The 22,633-nt window shown below is 40.5% G+C and overlaps 1 protein-coding gene across 1 annotated transcript in view; it reads right to left on the reverse strand.

Annotated features, from left to right (window-relative positions):
• The window catches only part of CHRNA7 (cholinergic receptor nicotinic alpha 7 subunit), a 114,935-nt gene extending 92,849 nt beyond the window's left edge, over window positions 1-22,086 (reverse strand). Inside the window, 4 exon segments of the mRNA XM_082736329.1 lie at window positions 21,551-21,690; window positions 21,866-21,886; window positions 21,889-21,934; window positions 21,937-22,086. Coding sequence (XP_082592455.1) covers window positions 21,551-21,690; window positions 21,866-21,886; window positions 21,889-21,934; window positions 21,937-22,002 — 273 coding nt within the window. The 5' untranslated portion in view covers window positions 22,003-22,086.
• Window positions 22,087-22,633: the final 547 nt, after the last annotated feature.

Here is a 22,633-nt window from a genome sequence, read left to right on the forward strand (position 1 = left end):
GTCAACAAAGAGGAAGCTGACACAAAACCCAGAACAGCTTACAAATCAAAACGAGCAGCTCACTGTGACTATAAAAGTATAGATGGTGTTAAAACAGGAGGACTGGAATGAAGTATAAGAGTCGTTTATGCCCCAATATACTCACATGCACATCTGGCAATTGCTCCTCCCTGCCTGCCAGAACACTAGAACTCTCTGAACACAGAGACACAGGTACAGGTACAGCCATAACACAGGCAACATACTGAAAAGAGACATGGGGTTAAGAGTACTTGACCTCTCAGGGCTGCCTGGGTGGCTCAGTGGGTTAAACCTCTGCCTTCAGCTTGGGTCATGATCTCAGGGTCCTGGGATCCAGTCCCGCATCGGGCTCTCTGTTAGGCAGGGAGCCTGCTTCCTCCTCTCTCTCTCTCTCTCTCTCTCTCTCTCCCTGCTTGCCTTTCTGCCTACTTAGGATCTCTCTCTGTCAAATAAAAAAAAAAAAATCTTAAAAAAAAAAAAAAGAGTACTTGACCTCTCTAACCACAGTCCCTTTTTGGCTCTCAAAACTTGGTCAGGGTCATACTGCCCAGTCTACATAATAGCACTACATTCTCTAGGCAAACTGATCATCCCTAAGAAAAGATCTAAAAATACTAAGATCCCCCAAATATCTTCCCAGCCAGATCATGCTACAGTGAAGCCCACTCTGTCATAATCACTGAGAGATATCTGGACACACACACACACACACACACACACACAGTTCTTAGCAAGGATCGCTTCTCATTATGGAAAAGACTTTAATATGAAAAAACAGAAAACAAAATAAGCAAAGAAAATCCTTTGCAGAAACAGACAATACAGGGAGATGAAAACTTTCAAAACTTAAAAAAATAATAATAACTTTAGAGATGGAAGAGAAGCTATGGCATCAATGTAAAAAGAACAAGTTTCAGTAGGAGGCAGATACCACCAACAAGGAACAGAGTACAAAACAGAGCTCTTGGAAATTGGAACACTGGAATCTAGAAGAAAAGGAAACAACAAAATTCTGAGGAAAAATTTAGTTTTCCCAGTCAAACTATCTATCAAGCACAAAAATAAATAAATAAATAAATAAAGTCACATAAGACCTTGAAAACATGTTCCTCTATGCTCCTTTTCCCAGACTGCTACTAATGGACACCATCCACCAGAATGAGAACAGAAACCTATAAAGATGTCATGGGTCCCTGAAAAGGATATAACTACAGAACAGCAACAGGACTTCTCTACTTGATAGCTGTAGTATAGTATAGAAAAAAAAAAAAAAACAAACCTATATATACACATTCTCTGTTCCATGGTCCTGAAATTATACAGAACTTCAAAAAAGTTTTCAATTTCCTGAATTACAGGAATGACTTAATTAAGTCAATGAAGTACTTAAGGCAAAAGTAGGGGATTCCCTGAAAAGCTTTAGAATGGGGGCTGGTCATCAGAGAAAAATCTAGATGAGATTAAAGGGCTGAAACTTTCAGTTCAACCTTCAAAGATGGGGAAGAGGTACTGGAAATTGAGTTCAATAAGGTGGCAAATAATTTAATCAAGCATGTCTACAAAAAGGAATTTCATTAAAAATTCTGGACAACAAAGCTTGGGAGAGCTTCCTGGTTGGTGTACGAGAGGGTAGCATGATCTGGCTTCTGTGCTTGGGACCCTGCTAGACCTTGCCCTATATACCACTTTATCTGGTTATTCATTTGTATCCTCAATAATGACATAGCATTTTCCTGAGTTGTGTGTGTTGTTCTAGTGAATTAGTAAACCTGGGGGTTTTGGAAAGCCCTAAATTTGCTGTCAACAGGGCAGAAGTTCTGATAGCCTGGAGACCCCACTTGGGCTGGCATCTAAAAGAAGAGCAGTCTTGCTGGGCTCTGTGCCTTTTATCTTGTCAGATCTGATGCTAACTCTGGGTAGCTGGGGTGAGAATCGAATTGAATTGTAGGATACTGAGTTGCTAACAGAGATTTGTTGACAGAACCCAATGGTAAAAGAAAATACCAGTTTGACAGCTATACGGCAGACTCAAGGAACAACCAATTTAGTTTCAAATAAGAAGACAAAATGCTTCAAAAGATATGTCTCTGAGAACCAGAAACACTCAAAGCTACATGTGTCTGAACATAGGAAGAACAATTTAGACTTCTACTAAAAAGTAGGGGATGAAACTGATTTTTTTACATGAAAAAGCCAACAACTGAAGAAAACTAATAGCATTAGCCCTGAGGAAAATAAAAATAAATTATTATGGTAGCAAACAAATATAATCATAGGCTACTACATGGTTCAAATGTGAATAATATCATAATTACTTTGATATACATACTATACATTAACTTAACCAAAACAGTGATATAATGCCATTGAGAGAAAATGGGAAGAAAAGGGGAAGCATATTACTTGTTTGGCAATAGGAAGTAAATGCGGGAATAAATCCTCTTCTTTAGTATTGGGAAGTCCTTGATTATTGAACATAACTGTAAACCAGAAAGTAGTGGTTATAACAAGGATCTTATTTAGAGATCTAGATGTACTTCTCAAAGAAACAGCTAAGAATTGAAAGCGGTTGCTTCTGGAAATGGAGGCAGGTATAGAAATAAGCCATACAGATCTATTTCAGTGTTTAATTTATGTGCAAGAATTATATTAACAAAAATACAAAAAAATTTTTTTTTAAAAGCATCACCACCTACAACAGTACTGTGACATTATCACAGGAAGTATTATTATTTTAAGGGACAGGATCCAAGAGGTGTGGCAGCATTCCTGAACTCACACAATTATAGAAGGTGTGAGTTCAGATTTAAACTCTCTTCTTATGATCTCAAACCTTGTGTATTTCTCTGAATCTTCCCAGCAGCAACTTGTAAGTAAGCGAAGTGTCTTGATATCACCAAATGGAAAAAGATTGATTCTGACTAGAGGGGACCAGGAAATCTCTACAGAAATGTCATTTGAACTAGGCTTTGAGCCATCTCAGGCTGTTCTTTGCAGGCAGGGCAAGTGCCTGGATGGGCCTCCTCCCTTCTCTCTGGCCTCAACCTAGCTTCTGGTCTGAGCTGGGTGGAGGATGCAGTAAGTGCAGTCCACACAGCAGGATTCCTGATGCAGGCACCTGAGGAGCTCCCAACAGTCCGTAAGTCATATGCAGTTATCAGTGCCTCGTGATCCCACTTTTACAATTCCCCCAAACTCACACCAACTCTGGTGTTCAGTTAACAAAATAAGGTGAGTAGCAGTCCATCGGACAGGGCTGCAGCAAGGACTAAATGGAGAGCCAGGCATTGGCATTGGCTACTGCTGTTATCCCTCTGAACATGCACTCCACAGTGAGGCCACAGGGCTCCTCAGGGTATGCAGCTCTGCCATCACCCCTTGACAGGCATGCTTTGTCCTCCCACTGGACTTTGATACCTGCATCAGTGCCTTCACAGCGTAGGGAAGCCACCCTCCCACCCATGCCAGTTGCACATGGCTTTCCTTGATGAATGCATTAGTCAGGGTTCCCCTAAAAGGACGGAAGGAAGGAAGGAAAAGAGAAGAGAAGAAAGGAAGAAAGAAAGAAAGAAAGAGAGGGAGGGAAGGAAGGAGGGAAAATATATTACAGGAATTGATTCACACAATTACAAAGGCCAAAAAGTCCCATGATCTTCCATCTGCAAGCCAGAGAATGAGGAAATCTGGTGGTGTAATTCAGTCTGAGTCCAAAAGCCCAAGAACTGGGGAGCCAATGGTGTAAATCTTTTCAGAACTGAAAAGTTAGAAAGCCCGTGAACCAGGAGCACTGATGTCCATGGGCAGACGATGGAGGTCTCAGTTTGGAGAGAGAAAATGAAATTCACCCTTCCTCTGCTGTTTTGTTCCATTAGGACCCTCAGAGATTGGCTGATGCTTGCAGTATCAGTGGAAGTGATCTTGTTTACTCAATCTATAAATTCAAACGTTACTCTCTTCCAGAAGCACCCTCACAGATACCCTCAGAAATAATGTTTTACCAGCTATCTGAGCATCTCTTAGTCCGGTCTAGCTGACATATTAAATTAATCATCCCAGTGAGCCTGCAAGAGAGGAAGATACAATAGTGAGTCTACTGTTAACATCTCCCTGGTGTAGCTTTTTCCCCACCAATATTTATTTAGATCTGATTCTTTTTAGCTGAGTAGTACAAGTCGATTAATTTGAAATTAATTTGAAAGTAGCACATAGGTCAAACTTTTAAAAATGAATCTGGGGTTCCCATTTTTAAATAGGGTTACCTACCCATTTCACGGTAGTGATTACGGGATTATGAGTAAGACTGGCCTTGTTCTTTCACCAAAATGTGTCACTGTTTTCCGTACAGCGTTTTGCTGTGTTTGTTAAAAGCATTTCTGGATATTACTGGAGTGCTCAAATTTCTTTGCTTCATTTTTCCCCTTCAAGGTTTGAAAATTTTATAATTTTCTTAAGGACGTTATTTAAAAATTTTTTAAAGATCTTATTTATTTGAGACAGAGAGAGAATGAGAGAGAGAGAGCATGAGAGGAGAGAGGTCAGCTGGAGAAGCAGACTCCCTGCCAAGAAGGGAATCCCATGTGGGACTGGATCCTGAGCCAATGACAGTTGCTTAACCAACTGAGCCAACCAGGCACCCTGGTTATTACACACACACACACAGAGAGAGAGAGAGAGGAGAGAGAGGTGGGGGAGAACAGGAGAGATCTGGGTTACAGATTGCTTGACACTTCAGGCTTAAAAGGAATTTTTTCTGCTCTCCTACTATTTGCATTTCTTATACCCCACTCTTAAGGATTTGGTTAGGGTTCCGGGTTTTTTGTTTTTGTTTTTGCATAACTGGAATGCGCTTCCTAGCAATTCTTTCAGATAGTTTGTGGGTGGTAAACATTGAATCCTTGATACTTAAAAACTTTAAAAACTTTTTTTTTTTCGCTTTTCTACTTGTCTTTGTAGAGATTTGGGAGATAATAATCAGTTTGTCATCTGATCTTTGACACTACAGTCCACTGAATTCTCAAATCCAAGGTTTTTTTTTTTTTTAAGATTTTATTTATTTATTTGACAGACAGAGATCAGAAGTAGGCAGAGAGGCAGAGAGAGAGGAGGAAGCAGGCACCCTGTGGAGCAGAGAGCCAGATGTGGGGCTCAATCCCAGGACCCTGAGATCATGACCTGAGCCGAAGGCAGAGGTTTTAACCCACTGAGCTACCCAGGCACCCCCAAGGTTTTTCTTGGGCAAATTATTTTCATCTATTCTGAATGAATTAAAGATTTTCTTTTCTCATACTTGTTGAAATTGAAGTATTCAGTGTGACTTTTTCATCAGCTTTCCTGTCTTCCTTGAACTCTAGAAGCTTTTTTTAAAAAATCTTTTTTTATTATTCTTACTTCCCATTGGTGCAGTTATCTCTTTCTGAGATAGGTAGTAGACTCCAGTCAGAAGTCATTCTATTACCTACTGTCAATCAGTGATTTCCAAACATAATTCCCCACTGACAAGTTTCTTGATAAACGGGGATCCAGGTGTGGAGAGGGAGATATATGATAAGTCTGGAACATTTCATTGTATTTTGCGCTAGAAACAGAAAATACCCGTGGTCACAGAAACTACACCAAAAAGACAAAGGCGTCAACCTAACAATTTGAGCAACAGAAACAATAATTGTAATGAAATAGACATATCAAATACTCCCAAAATAATTCAAAATGATAATAAAATCTCATTGGTCACCTATATAAATATTTTGAATACTGTATATTTTTTTAAAAATCTCCAAACAAACCTGGGTTCAAGTCCCAAAGCTTCTCTGCCTACACGAGAAGAGAATACATTGTTCATGTGACCACTGAAGAAACAAAAATAAGGTGTATGACAGCGTTTGAAAACCTTAAAGTTATATACATACAGATGATGACATTTTAAGGTTCTTCTCAAATTCAGATATTGAGATATACACCCAGAGTCAAGCCATCAAAGCTACCTATTAGTGGGGGAGCCAGGCCCTGAATTCCAACCACCTCAGGTCATACCCACAGTCCTTCCCAAATTTCCTGACAGATGCAGAGATATGTCAAAAGGAGACTCATTTTCCTTCAAAAAGCTGATTTCTGAAATCAGTGCAATCTTTCCAATCTACCCAAAACTACAACATGTATCCCATCTTGCTATTAATTTCCTTTGAGATCAAGTCTCAAGCACTTTATAAGAATTTCTCTCTAATTTGGTGTGCCTTTAAAGTGATATTTGGAAAAATGCAGGAAGCCAGTGGAAAGATGGTTTGTGATGAGACATCAGTGACCAGCTGCTCCCTGCTGATGCAAACCACCACTGGAAAGGAAACAAATTTCCTGTCATGAATATTCCCTTTCAGCCTTTAATTTAATCCACTACCCATAATTTTCCCTGTCAAAGACAATGAAGGTGCCATCTGTACACTGCTGTTTTAATACACACCCGAAGGTTACTGACAAAGGATTGTTCGGGCCATGACCGTTCCATTAATTGCTCCATACACAGGAATAAGATGAGGGATCCAACTGGCCTGACTCCTGCTGAGGGAAATAAACTAAGGAGAAATTTCCTGTGGCTGTAGACCATCTTCCAGCTCAACTCCAACTTACAGGGAGCTGCATTAAATGTCTCTCTCATTCCTGGGACCCTAAGTCACCACTCCCTGGCCTAATGACTTTGGGGAAAAAGCCTCTGATGCAGTTTGCTCACTCCAGAGCAATAAGATACACAACTACTAACATAAAGAACAGGAAAACCTCAAAGCCGTATTTAGAGAACAGCTCCTGCTTTAATTACCTACACTGCCTACTCTTCGCCTAACTTTAAAAAAAACAAAAAACAAAAAACAAATATATAGCATCTCCTGACTTCCAGCTGACTCAGGGATGTACCTGAGAAAATTAACCAGAAATGTATGAATGTTTGCAAATACCAAGATTTTATGTGATCTGCCCATTTTTAATCAACATTCCTATTATTATTTAGTTATCATCCATTAAAATTTTATTGATCCTCAATCTATAGATATTTTAGGCAAATATAAAATATTGGCCTAAATGATTCAGTAACAATTTTCTGAGGATAGCTATAATATTTAACGAAAAATCTAAAAGTAGCACTTTCAGTTTTAAAGAGCAAACCTTGTAAAGAAGTTTTTAAGTGTGTTTTTTTAAAATATTTTTAGAAGTTTTGGCCAATGCATAAAAATAGACACATATATCAATGGAACAGAACAGAAAACCAGAAATGAACCTACAATTACATGGTCAATTAATCTTCAACAAAGCAGGAAAGAATAGGGAAATATAGGTGGTGTGGTCAGTGAAATCTCTGACTCATTGCTTTGGCTCAGGTAGTGATCTCATGGTCATGAGATCGAGCCCTATGCTGTACTCCATGCTCAGTGCAGAGTCTGCTTAGAGTTTTTACCTCCTTTCCCACTTCCCCTCCCCTTAGCTCTCTCTTTCACTCTCTCTCAAATAAATGAATAAATCTTTTAAAAAAAGAAAAAGCAGGGGCACTGGGTGGCTCAGTGGGTTAAAGCCTCTGCCTTCAGCTCAGGTCATGATCCCAGGGTCCTGGAATCGAGCCCCGCATTGGGCTCTCTGCTCAGCGGGGAGGCTGCTTCCCTTCCTCTCTCTCTGCCTGCCTCTCTGCCTACTTGTGATCTCTGTCTGTCAAATAAATAAATAAAGTCTTTAAAAAAAAAGAAAAGAAAAGAAAATGCAAGAAAGAACAGCAAATGGAAAAAAGTCTCTTCAACAAATAGTGCTGGGAAAACTGGACAGCTACATGCAAATGAATGAACCTGGACCACTTTCTTACATCATACACAAAAATAGATTTAAAATGGATGAAAGACCTTAATGTGAGACAAGAAACCATCAAAATCCCAGAGGGGAACACAGGCAGTAACCTCTTGGACATTGGGCATAGCAACTTCTTACCAGATATGTCTCCTGAGACAAGGAAACAAAATCAAAAATTATTATTTTTGCTATTAGGACCTCATCAAAAGAAAAAGCCTCTACACAGCAAAGGAAACAATCAACAAAACTGAAAGGCAACCTATGGAATGGGAGAAGATATCTGCAAATGACATATCTGATAAACAGTTAGCATCCAAAATCTATAAAAGTACTTATTGCACTCAACAACCAATAAACAGATAATCTAGTTAAGAAATAAGCAGAAGACATGAACAGACGTTTTTCCAAAGAAGACATACAGATGGCTAACAGACACATGAAAAGGTAGTCAATATCATTCATCATTAGAGAAATGCAAATCAAAAACAACAAAGAGATACAAACTTAGACCTGTCAGAATGGCTAAACTCACAAATACAAGAACCAAGAGATGCTGGCAAGGATGTGGAGAAAGGGGAACATTCTTACACTATTAGTGGGAATGCAAGCTGGTTCAGCCACTCTGAAAAAAATAGAGATTCCACAAAAAGGTAAAACTAGAAATACCCTAATATCTAGCAATTGCACTACTAGGTGTTTACCTAAGGAATACAAACATACTAACCCAAAGAGATAAATACATCCCAATGATTACAGCAGCATTATCTATAATAACCATATCATGGAAACAGCCAGTGTCCATCAAATTATGAATGAATAAAGAAAAGTGGCATATATATATATATATACATATATACTTCATAATGTACATATCGTATTATATATGTGTGTGTGTATATATATATATACACATACAATGTATATATACACACAATGAAATAACACTAAGCCATAAAAAAGAATAAAATCTTGCCATTTGCAGTGACATGGATGAAGCTAGAGAATATTATGCTAAGTGAAATAAGTCAGAGAAAGACAAATACTATATGATTTCACTCATACGTGGAATTTGGAAAACAAAACAGATGAGCAAAGGGAAAAGGAGAGGAAAACTAAGAAACAGACTCTTATCTACAGAGAACAGACTGATAGTTACAAGAGGGGAGTTGGGTGGGGGATGGGTGAAGTAGGAATTAAAGAGGGTACTTCTGATGAGCAAGGGGTGTTGTATGGAAGCATTGAATCACTATATAGTAGACCTCTGAAAGTCATATTACACTGTATGTTAACTAACTGGAGTTTAAATAAAAACTGAAAAAAAAGAAGCCTTGGCCAATTAATTTTTAAAACCCATAAAACACTTCATTTAATATATAAGCTATGAATATAAACTAAAGCTTTTTCAAGCTTACATACTAAAAAGTTGATTACCTCATTACAGTCTCTCTTTGAAAATAGTATAGGAAGGTTTTATGTTGCTTAGGACACTTTGGGGAACTTTATTTTGATTTTTCTTCAGTATCAGATTATAAGCATCCAAAAGAAAGATAAAAACAGAAAATCCATCCCCATCTCATTTAAGAGCACCGACCTTCATGGCAAGACCCTACTTTGAGGTATACCCAGTCATCCATAATAAACTCATCCTGAAAATAAAAATAGCCCTGCTGAAAATTTTCAAATAATAGTGCTTTAAACCTAAAAGGAGTCCAAAAGTATTCAGTAAGTTAGTAGTGTTTTTAGAGTAAATGCATCATTTTCTACACTATTTTAAAAGAAAACATTTATTTACATTTAAATAGTATATGTGAGAAGTGTGAGAAAATGCTTATTATCTCATTCTTTTAAAGTCAAAGCTCTTGCCAAGGAGCAGGGAATTATAACTTTTAATTGTATTTTTTAGACAGTAACTTTAAGCATATATTCAATAGGTCACAAAAGGCCACCTGCAGGATATGATCATACACCATTCTGAGGAGATGCACTGATCTAAGAAAATGACAGAAAATAACTTTACCCAAGTGTTCACCACTCAGTTTAAAGGACCCAATTATATCTAAGTGAATTATAGAAATACTAACATGGACTTGTGAATCAAACAATGGATTAAACATACATAACAGCATATTTACGCCATTGGCTGAGTGGCTGGTAAGAATATCCTGTCAGTTTCTAGTTTAAGACGTCAGCTTAAAGATACCTATTTATTTCCCCTTTCCCTCTATGACCACTAGAATTAAAATAAAGGAGTGAAATCATTAAAATGCCTCAAAACAAAGAGAATGGGAATGGGATCACAAGAAGGCAAGATATTTCAATACATTACATACAGAGAGAGTACATACAGGGAGGCTTAGCATCTGCAAGTGTAGAGTGAAGGAAGCCCTGTGCTGAATACTGGTGAGGGGGCTGCCAGGTGAGAGGAGCAGGTAGGCCCCATGGTACCTGAAACCTCGCTGAGTTAAGAAGTAAAATGAAGGATGCAGGGAGGACGAAGGGGAGCTAACATGGGTGAAGTGACAGACAGCGTTGGAACAGAGTGTCAACTCCCTTCTGAGGATAACCATCACAGCCAGGGTTTCTCCTTACTCTACTGAGCCAAAACCAAAAAAAAAAAAAAAAAAAAAAAAAAGATTGATTATAACTGTGTCGTCTAATATGGTAGCGACCAGCAAAATATGGTTACAGAGTCCTTGACTTGATATGTGACTAGTGCTGAGATGGGCTATGAGTGTAACATACACTCTGGATTTCTAAGCCTTAGCTCTCCCCTCCCCCCAAAATGTAAACTATCTCAGTAACAATGTTTCTACATTGGCTACGTGTTGAAATTTTAATAACTAGGTATATTTTGTTAAATAAAATATCTTATTAAAATGACTTATACCTATATCTTTTTATTTTTTAAGTATGGTCACTAGAAAACCTAAAATTACACCTGCAGCTGACATTGTATTTGTATTGGGTAGCACTGATAGCTTCTATATAAAAGAAGCTAAGGTAACAGGAGACGATGCTGAGACAAAGCATCCAGCGCTTTGGCATTTAGTGTCTTCAAAGAAATGTAACAGTCCTCACCCAAGCCCTAAAACCACAGCTGACACTAAATTCTACCCTCAAATACAACACTTTCACCAATGCTTCTCTTCCTTAATTTTAAAATGCAAAGAGAAATCTAAGAATCAGAAGGCATTTTAGGAAAGCTTGCCAAACAAATCATAAAAATAAACAGAAAAACAAATAAATGAGCAAATTCAAAGAAAAAGGAAAAATTATCTTAGAAGGAATAATATTATTCAGTTTGAAATAAATGAATTTAAAAAATAAAGAAATGAATGATAACCCTCAACTAATTTCCTCTGAGAAAGGAAGTCAACTCTATAATGAACAGAGGGAATAAACAGCATAACTAAAGACTTGGAAAAAGAAAAGAATGATAAGATTTGGTGAAGAGTATAAAAAAGGAGAACATCTAAACTTGACACCAGGATAGATGACAAAAGAAACATTCAAACAGAAAGAATTATAGACTCAGAAAAAATGGCTTTTCAGAGAGTAGAGTCTACATTGTCACAAAAATTATGAAGGCAGTTTTAAAAAAAAATCAAGATATGATAGAATCAAACTACAGATAAATTACAGGTGGCTACAGGAGAGAATGTAATAAATGCTACCAACATGGAAATAGAGGTGGTTTAAAAAAAACAACAAAAAAAAGTAGGGACAGCACTCTAGTGCTTATAGACTAGGAAACCAAATTATGGTTAACAGAAATGACAGTCTTAAGACTATTTTTTGAAGGTATAAAAGTGATCAGTGGAAGTGACAACAGTACTATGAGAGCAGATAGGGAGAGCTCTGAGTGAATCAAGTTCATATCTCATCATAACAAGAAGTCAATAGCAAACGGATAAAGCTGATCAATCAAGGAATAAGAAATGAGTATGGAATCAGGAATCATAGCCAGAAACAGAAACTGCTGAAGGTCTCAGGGGAATGGACAGCAATGTGAAAAATGGAATATGACTGTGGCTTCTCATAAATCCTTATTGTTGGCTCTGTAAATGTTGTGTGTCACGCTGACATTCTTAAGTATTAAAAAATGTCATAGCCTATACATTTTCTGCATAGTATACACACATTAAATAACTGAAATATCTATCCAGGGGCCAACACAGTAGATAATAAAATGTCCAAGTGTGGTATAGTTCAACAATCACATAGCAATTATACTAACAACCCTTGAAATTAATCATCAGTCAAGATTTCCACAAAGCTACTTAAAAGTAATCACCTTTAAATATACTAAACTAAAAATCAACTTGAGGTAGATGGCACATAAAATATGAAAGGTAAAACAACAACAACAGAAAGCCTCTAAAGGAAAATATCTTCATGAGGTTGAGAAAGGGAAGGAGTTTTTAAATAGGACACAGTAAGCATTAAACATTGAAAAAAAGGTTTTATGAGTTGGGTCACATTAAAATGAAGAATTGCTGTGCATCAAAAGGCACCATTTTTCTAGAAGCATATTATACTTTAATTAAAGATTTACAAAAGACAGAAAAAGCAAAGCTCAAAAAAGCAAAAATACAAGCCAAAGAATCTGAGAGAATATTTGCAAAAACATTTAAGTGCCTAAGGGCTCATGTCCATAATATAGAAAAGTTAATGATACAAATCATTAAGGAAAAACTAAACAAACAAGCAAGCCGAGAAAAAAGAGGCAAGAGTCATGAACAGACACTTCTTGAAAATAATTGCCTGGGGCACCTTGGTGGCTCAACGGGTTAAGCCTCTGCCTTTGGCTTGGGTCATGGTCTCAGGGTCCTGTGGATCTAGACAGGCATCAGGCTCTCTGCTCAGCAGGGAGCCTGTTTCCTCCTCTCTCTCTGCCTGCCTCTGTGCCTACTTGATAAATAAAATCTTAAAAAAAAAATCTGCCAACTGTGGAAAGAGCCAAGATGCCCTTCAGCAGACAAATGGATAAAGATGATGTGGTCCATATATACAATGGACTATTACGCCTCCATCAGAAAGCATGAATACCAACTTTTGTATCAACATGGATGGAACTGGAGGAGATTATGCTGAGTGAAGTAAGTCAAGCAGAGAGAGTCAGTTATCATATGGTTCCACTTACTTGTGGAGCATAAGGAATAACACAGAGGACATGGGGAGATAAAGAGAAGTGAATTGGGGGAAATCAGAGGGGGAGACGAACCATGAGAGACTGCGGACTCTGAGAAACAAACTGAGGGTTTTCTAGGGGAGGGGGATGGGGAGTTGGGTGATCCTGGTGGTGGGTATTAAGGAGGCAAGTATTGCATGGAGCACTGGGTGTGGTACATAAGCAATGAATCTCGGAAACAGAAAAAATAAAACAAAATTAAAAAAAAAAAATAGGAATGCCTGGGTGGCTCAGTCTGTCAAACCGCTGCCTTTGGCTCAGGTCATGATCCCGGTGTCCTGGGATGGAGTCCCATATCAGGCTCCTTTCTCGGCAGGGAGACTGCTTCTCCCTCTGCGTCTGCCTGCCTGTTCTCTCTCTCTCTCTCTGACAAATAAATAAAATCTTTTAAAAAAAGAAAAGAAAGAAAGGAAAGAATCAACTTGAAAATTAAGAAATGAAATAGCCCTTGACTCCTCTAGTAATCAGTGGATCTGCTAATTGAAATCATAAAGAAGTATCACTCCCTACCCACCAGAATGGTGAATTAAAAGCACTGAAAATACCAAGGGTTGGTGAGTATGTAGAACAATAATGACTTTTCATACACTCCTGGTGAGAATGTTAATTGGTTTAGAATCATTCTGAAATCATTTCATTCGGCTTCATTTGGAAAACTGAAAGGTATTGCCACCTTATGACTTAGAGCATACACCCATATATATACGTATGTGATAGATAGAAATGCATTCACACAGGCCTCAAAAGACATGTAAAATAAGAATATTTATGACAGAGGTCTTCATAATAGACAAAAGCTGGCACCTAATTACCCATCAATAGAATAATAAATGTTACATTCATACAATAAAGATGTATACACTACAACCATAGGCAACAACTTGAATGTCACTCTCAAAAATAAAAGTAAACAAAAGTAACCAGACCCAAAAGAGTACACACTGTGTGCTTGTGTTATCCCACCTGTATACATCCCCAGAGAAGGGCAAAATTAAATCCTGGTGCTCAACATCATGCTAATGGTTTTCCAGTGGAAATTAAACAGATTTTTAAATTTTTTTTAATTTATTAATTGGACAGACATAGAGCACAAGTAGGCAAAGAGGCAGGCAGAGAGAGAGGAGAAGGCAGGCTCCCACCGAGCAGAGAGCCTGATGCGGGGCTCGATACCAGGACCCCAGGGATCATGACCAGAGCCGAAGGCAGAAGCTGTAACCCACTGAGCCACCCAGGTGCCCCAAACAGATTTTTATTGCTTTAGTGATATGCCTTTTCCCTCCAATATAGGCAATACCTCTTTTTGTCCAAGACAAAAATCTTTACAGACAGTAATCCAAGAGTAAATTCCACACTTTGAGAATCATCTCACAGGTGGCATTTGTTAACCATGACAGTTACAATTCCCTTCCTGTCAGCTTCCACCTGTCACAGACAGGTGAGACTACCTGAGTTAGAGACTGGAGTCAGGCCCACATCGAAGACCTTCCCACAACCCATTCTCCCTCAGTGGCTTTTAACTCATAATACAGGGTTTTATACAATTCCTCATTTAATTTTGTTAGTTTCAGCCAATTATTTTGGCATTCTGAGGGCTGTGATTCCTCAGCTTTTGTTCTAACTTCCAGCTTTTCTCCATGGAAACTTAAGCATATTATGTGATATCTTATTTTGAGGTATCAAAATAAATATTCAACAAGAAAATATTCAACAAGGAAAGATAAGACAAGTGTGTGTGTGTGTGTGTGTGTTTGGTTGGGGGTTGTATTTTTCGTTTTTTGTTTTTTGTTTTTTTGCTGAAATGGTTTATAGCTGATGTTGACTGTCAATGAGTAAATCACTGAAATAAATACCATGGGAACTGCTATTAGAAGGTTCTAAATGACTCTCTTCTCCTCTGAGGAGTAAAACACTACCTAATCCTAATAAATCAATAAAAGGACAGAGATTTTCGTTGGCATCCCTCCATAACAAGACTATTTCTCTTCCTTTAACAGCATGTCAGGGATGAATCAGGGGCTCTGAGAAAACTGAACCCTTTGGGGAATACCTTCAGTGGTAGACCAGAAAAGCAACATTTACAAGAAAGATTCCTTCAGTAAAAGCACCCATAATCCTCAGTCTATAAAGCTAAAGCATTTTGTATGTTTGTTTATGTCCCAAAGCCATAAAGAGGTTTGAGAGGGATAAAATTTCTAGCATAGTAAATCTGGATCAATTACAAAGGTGCATTGTAAACAAGTTTTAATTTAGAATTTCAGTTCTGCCCCCCAGCAATGAGGAACTAAGTGGTTCTCACAAACCCTCCAGTGAGAACAATTAACGAGGACAGAAAATGCAGCGATCGTGTGTATAAAAACACCAGAGCACTTAACAGGGCAAGGTCCAGGAGGGGAGGGAAGACCTGAGAAGATAACAGGTTTGGGGGCCACTTTTCAACAACCCCTTGATGATTCTTAAAACAATGTCTACAGGGTCAAAAAATTAAGCAGATCTTGATGAATGTGAGAGCTAGAGGGAAAAAACAGGAGCTCGAGTCCATTGAAAAGAGGTAAGACTCTAGTAAATTCTCTAGATTTACATCATAGTATGTATAATCAAAAATCAAAAGCAGATCAGCCCTTACAGGAATGGAAGGCCAGCTCCCCATCTTCTCAACGACTAACTAGATTGAAGCAATTTGTGCTTGCTGATGTCATGACCTGGATGTTGGTCAAAAACAAACAAAAATTATCCAAACAAAAAGTATCCTTAAAACCTTCAAATGATCTCTGCAATTTTCTACATGCACTGGCACAAAATGAAAAGGCTTAGAAACAACATCGTGAATCATTTCATGTAACTTAAAAGTAACATCATGAATCACTTCAATACATGCTTTTTAAATGATTTCTAAAATAAAAAGAGGGACAGAGATTGAACATGCACTGATGGTGAGAAATGCATGATGGTGGAAAAAGAATTCAATTTTAATCTAAAACCTGTATTTGTTTACTACTTGGCATATTTGTATCACTTTAAAATTAATGCCTGCTAATATTGTTTAAAGTATGGTAATGGGGTTATACAATTTTAATTTTTAAATACTTCTGTAAATAGCCTATAAATACAGAGAAAAGAGAACATGAAATACACCAGAATATCTTGAGTGATGGTGATTTGGGTGATGATTTCTTCTATTGTTTAAAAATTTCATTTCTTGCACAAAAAAATCATATAATATATATATGTATATACATATATATATATATATATATATATATATTACATTTACAGTTTTAAGAAATACCACATATAAAAACATCATTAGGATACTTACCTGTACCTTGGGCTTTCTGCACAGAAGGTGTTCAATGTAAACAATTTTTACAGCTAACATTGGATACTATTAAATGAGAGTTGTAGCATTTTAAACAGTGGCCAGTAGATGCAAAATCATAGGTCTGACAAAAGCAAAGCATCGCCATGGGGATGTCAGATAACACACAAGCCCTTACAACATCGGGCTCCACAAACATACCTGCCGTCATTTATAGCAAACCCCAAATGTGGAGCCACTTAGCTCTATTGTCTTGTGATTAAAGCTTCTAAAAGGTTGAATCTAAAAGTAGAATCCATAAAATACCAAAAAATCATTCGTGCATAATTATGTGTTTTACATTGTGTATAATTATGTGTTGATTCACATTATTCATTTTAAATGCCTTGCCTTCTGGACATGCTTTCATAACTGTGCACATTTATTGTATGCAAATCAACATCTAGAATGGCCTTAAGATGTATGCGTACAGGTGAATGACTACATGGCAGGAATAAAGGAGAAATATTATGGAAACTACTGGCAGTTTAGAACCTTGCATTTGTATCACTTCAAAATGATTTCTTGTGTATCATCTCATTCCCAGCCCAGTTACAAGCCCACAAACTAAATTAATAAATGCCATGAGTCAGAGTATGCATTTAGGAATAAGTTAGACATTTTTACATAACAAATTTATCTATGTAGCTACACGAAGTTTATATAAACAGTTACATATCATAGGCTGGATATCCAAAGTGTCTCTGGATTCTGTCCACTTCTCACTTTCCCACCATGTGGGAAGTTTCGACCTCTTCATCCCTTGTCTACACTTCTCCTCCTCTCCAATCTATCCCACATACATACTGCCCTCAGCATCCTCTATCTAAATAAACACAGGTCTAGTTATATCCCTCCACTGCTTAAAAATACACCACATCTTCCCACTCTCCACCTAACAGTTCACCAAGTGGCCTGTTAGATAGCTAGAACAGACCACAGCAGGTAAAACAATCCCTCTGAAAATATATGCTTTGTTCTTAAAATGTATGCATTTTTTTTTCATTCTAACCTATAATGTATACTTGTTAGATTTAATACCAGTATCGTGGTTTGGATTGTTTCCATTTCTAGGAAAATCTGCTATGGCAAGCTGATCTTTCAGCCTCACAAATCCCCTGGCACACTGTCTCCTCACGCTTTCAGAGATACCCAGGCCAGGGCAAAACCTCAACTCTGCAGAACACTCAACGCACCTCACACTTTGTTCCCCTCCGGTCTCTGAACTCAATGCATACATGCTCCCAAAAAATAATCCTATCCTGCATTTTGTAAAGTGCATTTCTAGAAACTAATTCTTACCAGAAAAGTCTGTAGAGAAAAATTACTTCGGTCAATACTCTACCCTTCTTTTAGAAATTCTCAATAAACACAAGAACACTCAATATTCTAAGAAGTCTTACATTAAAACCTGTAGCCAAGAATAACTGAGAGCCAGCGTTTCTTAGCACCTACCTTGCTGAAGTTGTCCTGTTCTCCACCAAACTCTTCTAACCCTGCCCCCATCACCTGGAGGGTCAGTCTTACTTTCTCCAACTGGCAAATTCCTACTCAATTTTAGAAATCTGACTACCTCTGCTTTGAAACCATTCCCAGTTACCTTCACTGGAAATAAATGTTTTCTATGTGTATTTGTAGCACTTGGTACAGGCATGTACGTTAAATTACACATGTGGTAATCTTGGATCTACACGTCAGTCTCCTTAGCCTGATTGTGAGTTTTAAAAGTAGAAACCATCCTTTATTCATTTACGAATCCCCAGAACTAGCAAAGTTCACAAAACGAGCTCAGTAAACATGTATGGAATAAATTGGTGAAATAGAAATGATCGTTCATGAAAATAAAATATGCAACATCATATGCCATTTCCCTATCACTCCAGCCAGGAAATCTCGCTGGCAAAAAGGGGAACAATAAGAACACTTGGAGGGTGGGGTAATGATGTCTAGAACAGCCCAGTCAGAGTAAGTAAATGACCCCTATTACCAAATTTATAAAGAGAATCTCACGCCAGTCAGGACTATCACATGAATCCTTATGAGAGCCACTGTATCTTTGTCTAGGGTGCTAAGATTCCAGCTGGAGCACCCTGGCTCTGCTTCAAAACCAGGCAGAGCCAAGTCCGAATGGATTACAAATGTTTGCATATTTCATTATTTCTGATATAGAGACTTCCTTCCCACCTAGGATCTCAGAGTAGTTGCACTCAATCTGCTTCAGTTCAGCCCATGTAAATAAATTAAGCTAACTCCTCTGTCAAAGACCTTACCCACTGCAAAGGAGGTAAGAGGCAAAGCACTTCAAAGTCAGATGTGGGTTTTCCTCGCAGCCCTGCCACTAACCAATAAGCAACCTTGGGCAAGTGACCATACCTTTCTAGGCATCAACTTCCCAACCTCTGAGTTGAGTAGCTACATAATTAAGATCGAGCAAACCTTCAGTGAATTACCAGTGAATGTCAACCATTTTTTCTTACTTAATCCTCTTGAAACCCTTGAAGTGGGTATTAATATTCTATTTTACACATGAAGAAACAGGGCTTAGAGAGGTAAAGTAATTTGTTCAAGGCCATACCATGAGCTTGCAGCACTGCCTGCCTGGGAAGCTCAATGGGTTCATGGCTGGATGGCCAGGGAGAGACCAAGGCTTTTTTCCTCCCACCTTCCCATGACCTCATGGCTATCTTCAGGTTTCTCCAACACTGGAATGATGATGATACTCAGTCCTCAAGGTTTCTTTTTTGTTTGGTTGGTTGGTTTTTGTTTTTGTTTTATTTATTTGACAGATGGAAATCACAAGTAGGCAGAGAGGCAGGCAGAGAGAGAGGGGGAAGCAGGCTCCCTGCTGAGCAGAGAGCCTGATGTGGGGCTCAATCCCAGGACCCTGAGATCATGTCCCAAGTCGAAGGCAGAGGCTTAACCTGCCCCAGTCCTCAAGTTTTTTGATAGTTTTTAAAATTTCCTAATTTGACACAAGCTTGTGTTTTATTATTTCTTTGTCACATCATGTAACCCTAGCTGACACTTAAACTTCTCAGAAGACCTTCGAATCCTTCATTTATGTTGACTCCTTAAGGATCTCCTAAAGAGATAAAACCACCTAGAAAGAAGCTTGCAGCTGCACTGGGAGTGATTTTCTCTCCCAAAGAGACTGCCACAGCCTTAGGAGGACTGTTCCACATGCTCACTGTTCCTGCTCCTTGGTTAAGCAAGCCTTGTACCTTCACATGCCATCCAGCCAGTACTCCAGAGAAGCAGCTGTGGCACATAGCCATGGTGAGGCCATCTGGCTAGCTGGAGCCAATCCTGAGCAAGTGGGATGGGGGAGGGCAGCTTTCACCTTTTCAGCCTACCATGCACCACTTGTGAAGTAGTGTTAGCTTAGCTGACAGGTCCTCTGCCATGTGCAGGGGGTGGGGTGGAGAGTGTTTGGTTTGGTGTGTTTTGATGAAAAAGACCATAGTCTTGTGCTAGCTTTGTAATCTCTCAAAGTTGCCTTCACATCTTTAGCTCATCACAGTCACCAATGAAATGTTATCCTGTCTCTTTCACTAACAGGGAAATACAGATTCAGGACACTTAAAAAACTTACCAAAGAGCAACCATTCAGAAACTGTGAGAGCCAGAACCCACAGAGGCCCCCAAGTACCTCTTGAAGTAATGAAGTAACAGAGAAGCTGCTCTTAAAGAAACTACTCCCTCCCCACAAGGGGCAGAGCCTTGTGGAGCTCCCAAAGCCTCCACACTGGCATTTCTCTGACCTGGCTTCATTCAGTCCTAGAGCTTCTTTTTCAGCCTCTCTTCCCCTAACTCCAAATCTACATCCTTTCCCCTCTCCTGAAATCCAAGCTCCGTAAACAGTGATTTTTGTTCTTTGGTAACCTCTAGACGGCACTTGTCTACACACCTCCTGATAAGTCATCTATGTTGTCACATAATCACTGAATATTTTAAGGATAGTTCTGTCTCTTGGAAGAAGTGCACATTTAACGCAGGTATATTATGGAAGAGGGAGCCGTTCATCACGGCAATTCTAGCTACGTTAAGTGATGTAACGTGCATCAGTGTGGTAACGTGGGTCCTCTTTATTTGTAAGATTATGAAATATCACCTCTCTTCTTACACCACTTATCTGCACCCCTCTGGTGGATCGTAGCACTTTCTACGTGGAACTGAGGCTATCTGGACACCTCTTTCCCACCACAGTCTTCCCTCCCCCTGAACACCAGCATCCCTGTACCCCAGAACAGAGGCTAATACTTTGTACAAATTAGACCCTGTACCCCAGAACAGAGGCTAATACTTTGTACAAATTAGACACAGAAACCCATTTATAATGAATCAAACACTTCTGTAAAATATTTGTATTGTATGAAGAATATGTCATGAACTCTGAACATTCAACGCTGTCTTTGAGCAAAAGAAAAGGAAAAAAATAACTTACACACATTATTTAGATTTGTCAACTAAAGTGAGCACTAATAAGTCCACAAAGAAAGAACCCCATGGGGCTGGGAGCAGCTGCCTGACCGACAAGTGTATCTCGAGTGCTGAGGCTTGCTCACCATCAGAGCGGGACTGCCAGCACTACTATCACCAGGAAGGGATAAAAAAAAAAAAAAAAAAAAAAAGCCCATTATTGGAATTGGGGCAAAGGGGGCGTGTAAATGCTCACAGCTGGCCATCTGGCTGGACAGATTAACCAGCTGCAAAGCCCAAGACCAAGCCCCTACCCAAAGAGGCTACATACTACAGGCAGCAATAAAGTCTAGAGATGGCCAAATTGACACGGACAGCATGCTAACACTTATACCATAACGGATACGGCAATGTGACCATTTGGACCCTATTCTTGCTGATTCTGGCTCAGGATGGGAATACGTTCATCCTGAGTTTCAGGCTGAGGGAAGGGTGGGGCTGGAGTACTCATGCACAGGTGGCCGGAGCAGTGGAACATGCTATACCGGGTTCCTTCGACGGGAGGGGAAACTGAGGCACGCAGCAGTGAGCAGGCTCAGGTCAGGGGCAGAGTTCTGGCCCTCCTGGCCTTGAGCCAGCTGGCTTGTCCCATACAAACTACCCCGCCTAGCTGCCTGATGCTTCCGCGACCCCTCAGAACCCACGGCGGGGAGAGGACAGCCTTGCGGCCGGGCCGGACTCACCACGTCCATGATCTGCAGGAGACTGAGGGAGAAGTAGACGGTGAGTGGCTGCGAGTCGTTGGCCACGGGCCTCTCCAAGGGATTGTAGTTCTTGATCAGCTCCTTGTAGAGCTTCCTCTGGAACTCGCCTTGCAGGGACACTTAAGGAAAGGAGAGCCCGGCGGGCTGTTCAGGGAAGGCCAGCGGGGGTGCGCCCCACGCCCCCTGCCTGTGACCCCCGCCACCTAAAGCAAGCAGCCCAGACGAACGGGTCTCGCCCTTCCCGGGCACCCCCATAGCGCCACCCACCGTCCCTCCTCGCGCGAGCCCCCAAACCTGGCCCCGGCGCGGGGCGCTCGGAGCCGCCGGAATGCGCCCGGGATCCCGCGGAGGAGGAGTAGAGGGCTGGGAGACCTGGCGGCTTTACCGTGCAAGAGCGACGCGGCCAGCGCCAGCCAGACCGACCGGCGCATGTTGCGACTCGGAGCTGCCACGGGCCGGCGCGCCCCGCGTCTCGCTGGTCCGCCCGGGCCTGCGCCTGCGGCCGCGGAGCCACCTTTCCCGGCTCGGCTCGCGCGCCTTTAAAGAGCCGAGCGCGCGCGCCCCCGCCCCGCCCGCCTCCGCGCACTTCTCCACGTGATGAGCCCCGCCCCCGCCCCCACCCCAGCCTGTCCGCGGGGGCCTAGGGAGGCTCGGCGGCTGCCCGGGGAACTGCAGCCCGCGGGTGCAAGAGGGAAGTGCACCCCGGCACTGGTTACAGTGTGGGCACCCCGCCCAGCCTCTGTCTCCACCACATCACGCCTCCAGCCAGCCGGGGGCTATCCAGGGCCAGCGCTGCCTCTCCTTCTGTCCTTGGTCCCTACTCCGCTCCCTCCTGCGCTCAGACAGAAGCTGCGCGGGGTCCTTGGGAGAGAGCGGGGCAATTCTGGGGTGCAGTCCTCCAGGGTCCTCCCTCCCTTACGCCAGTGGCTAGGTGTCAGCGACTGGGAACCTGGCTTCCACAGGTTGGGAAGTCTCTCCAGCCTGACGAAACAGACCTGGGAGGAAGTCCCCTCCTGCCTCTGCCCCGGTGTTCTGTCAGCAACCATTTGATGGGCATCACCA

The sequence above is a fragment of the Mustela nivalis genome (assembly GCF_964662115.1).
Source record: "Mustela nivalis genome assembly, chromosome: 6".
In the NCBI taxonomy this organism is placed as follows: domain Eukaryota; kingdom Metazoa; phylum Chordata; class Mammalia; order Carnivora; family Mustelidae; genus Mustela; species Mustela nivalis.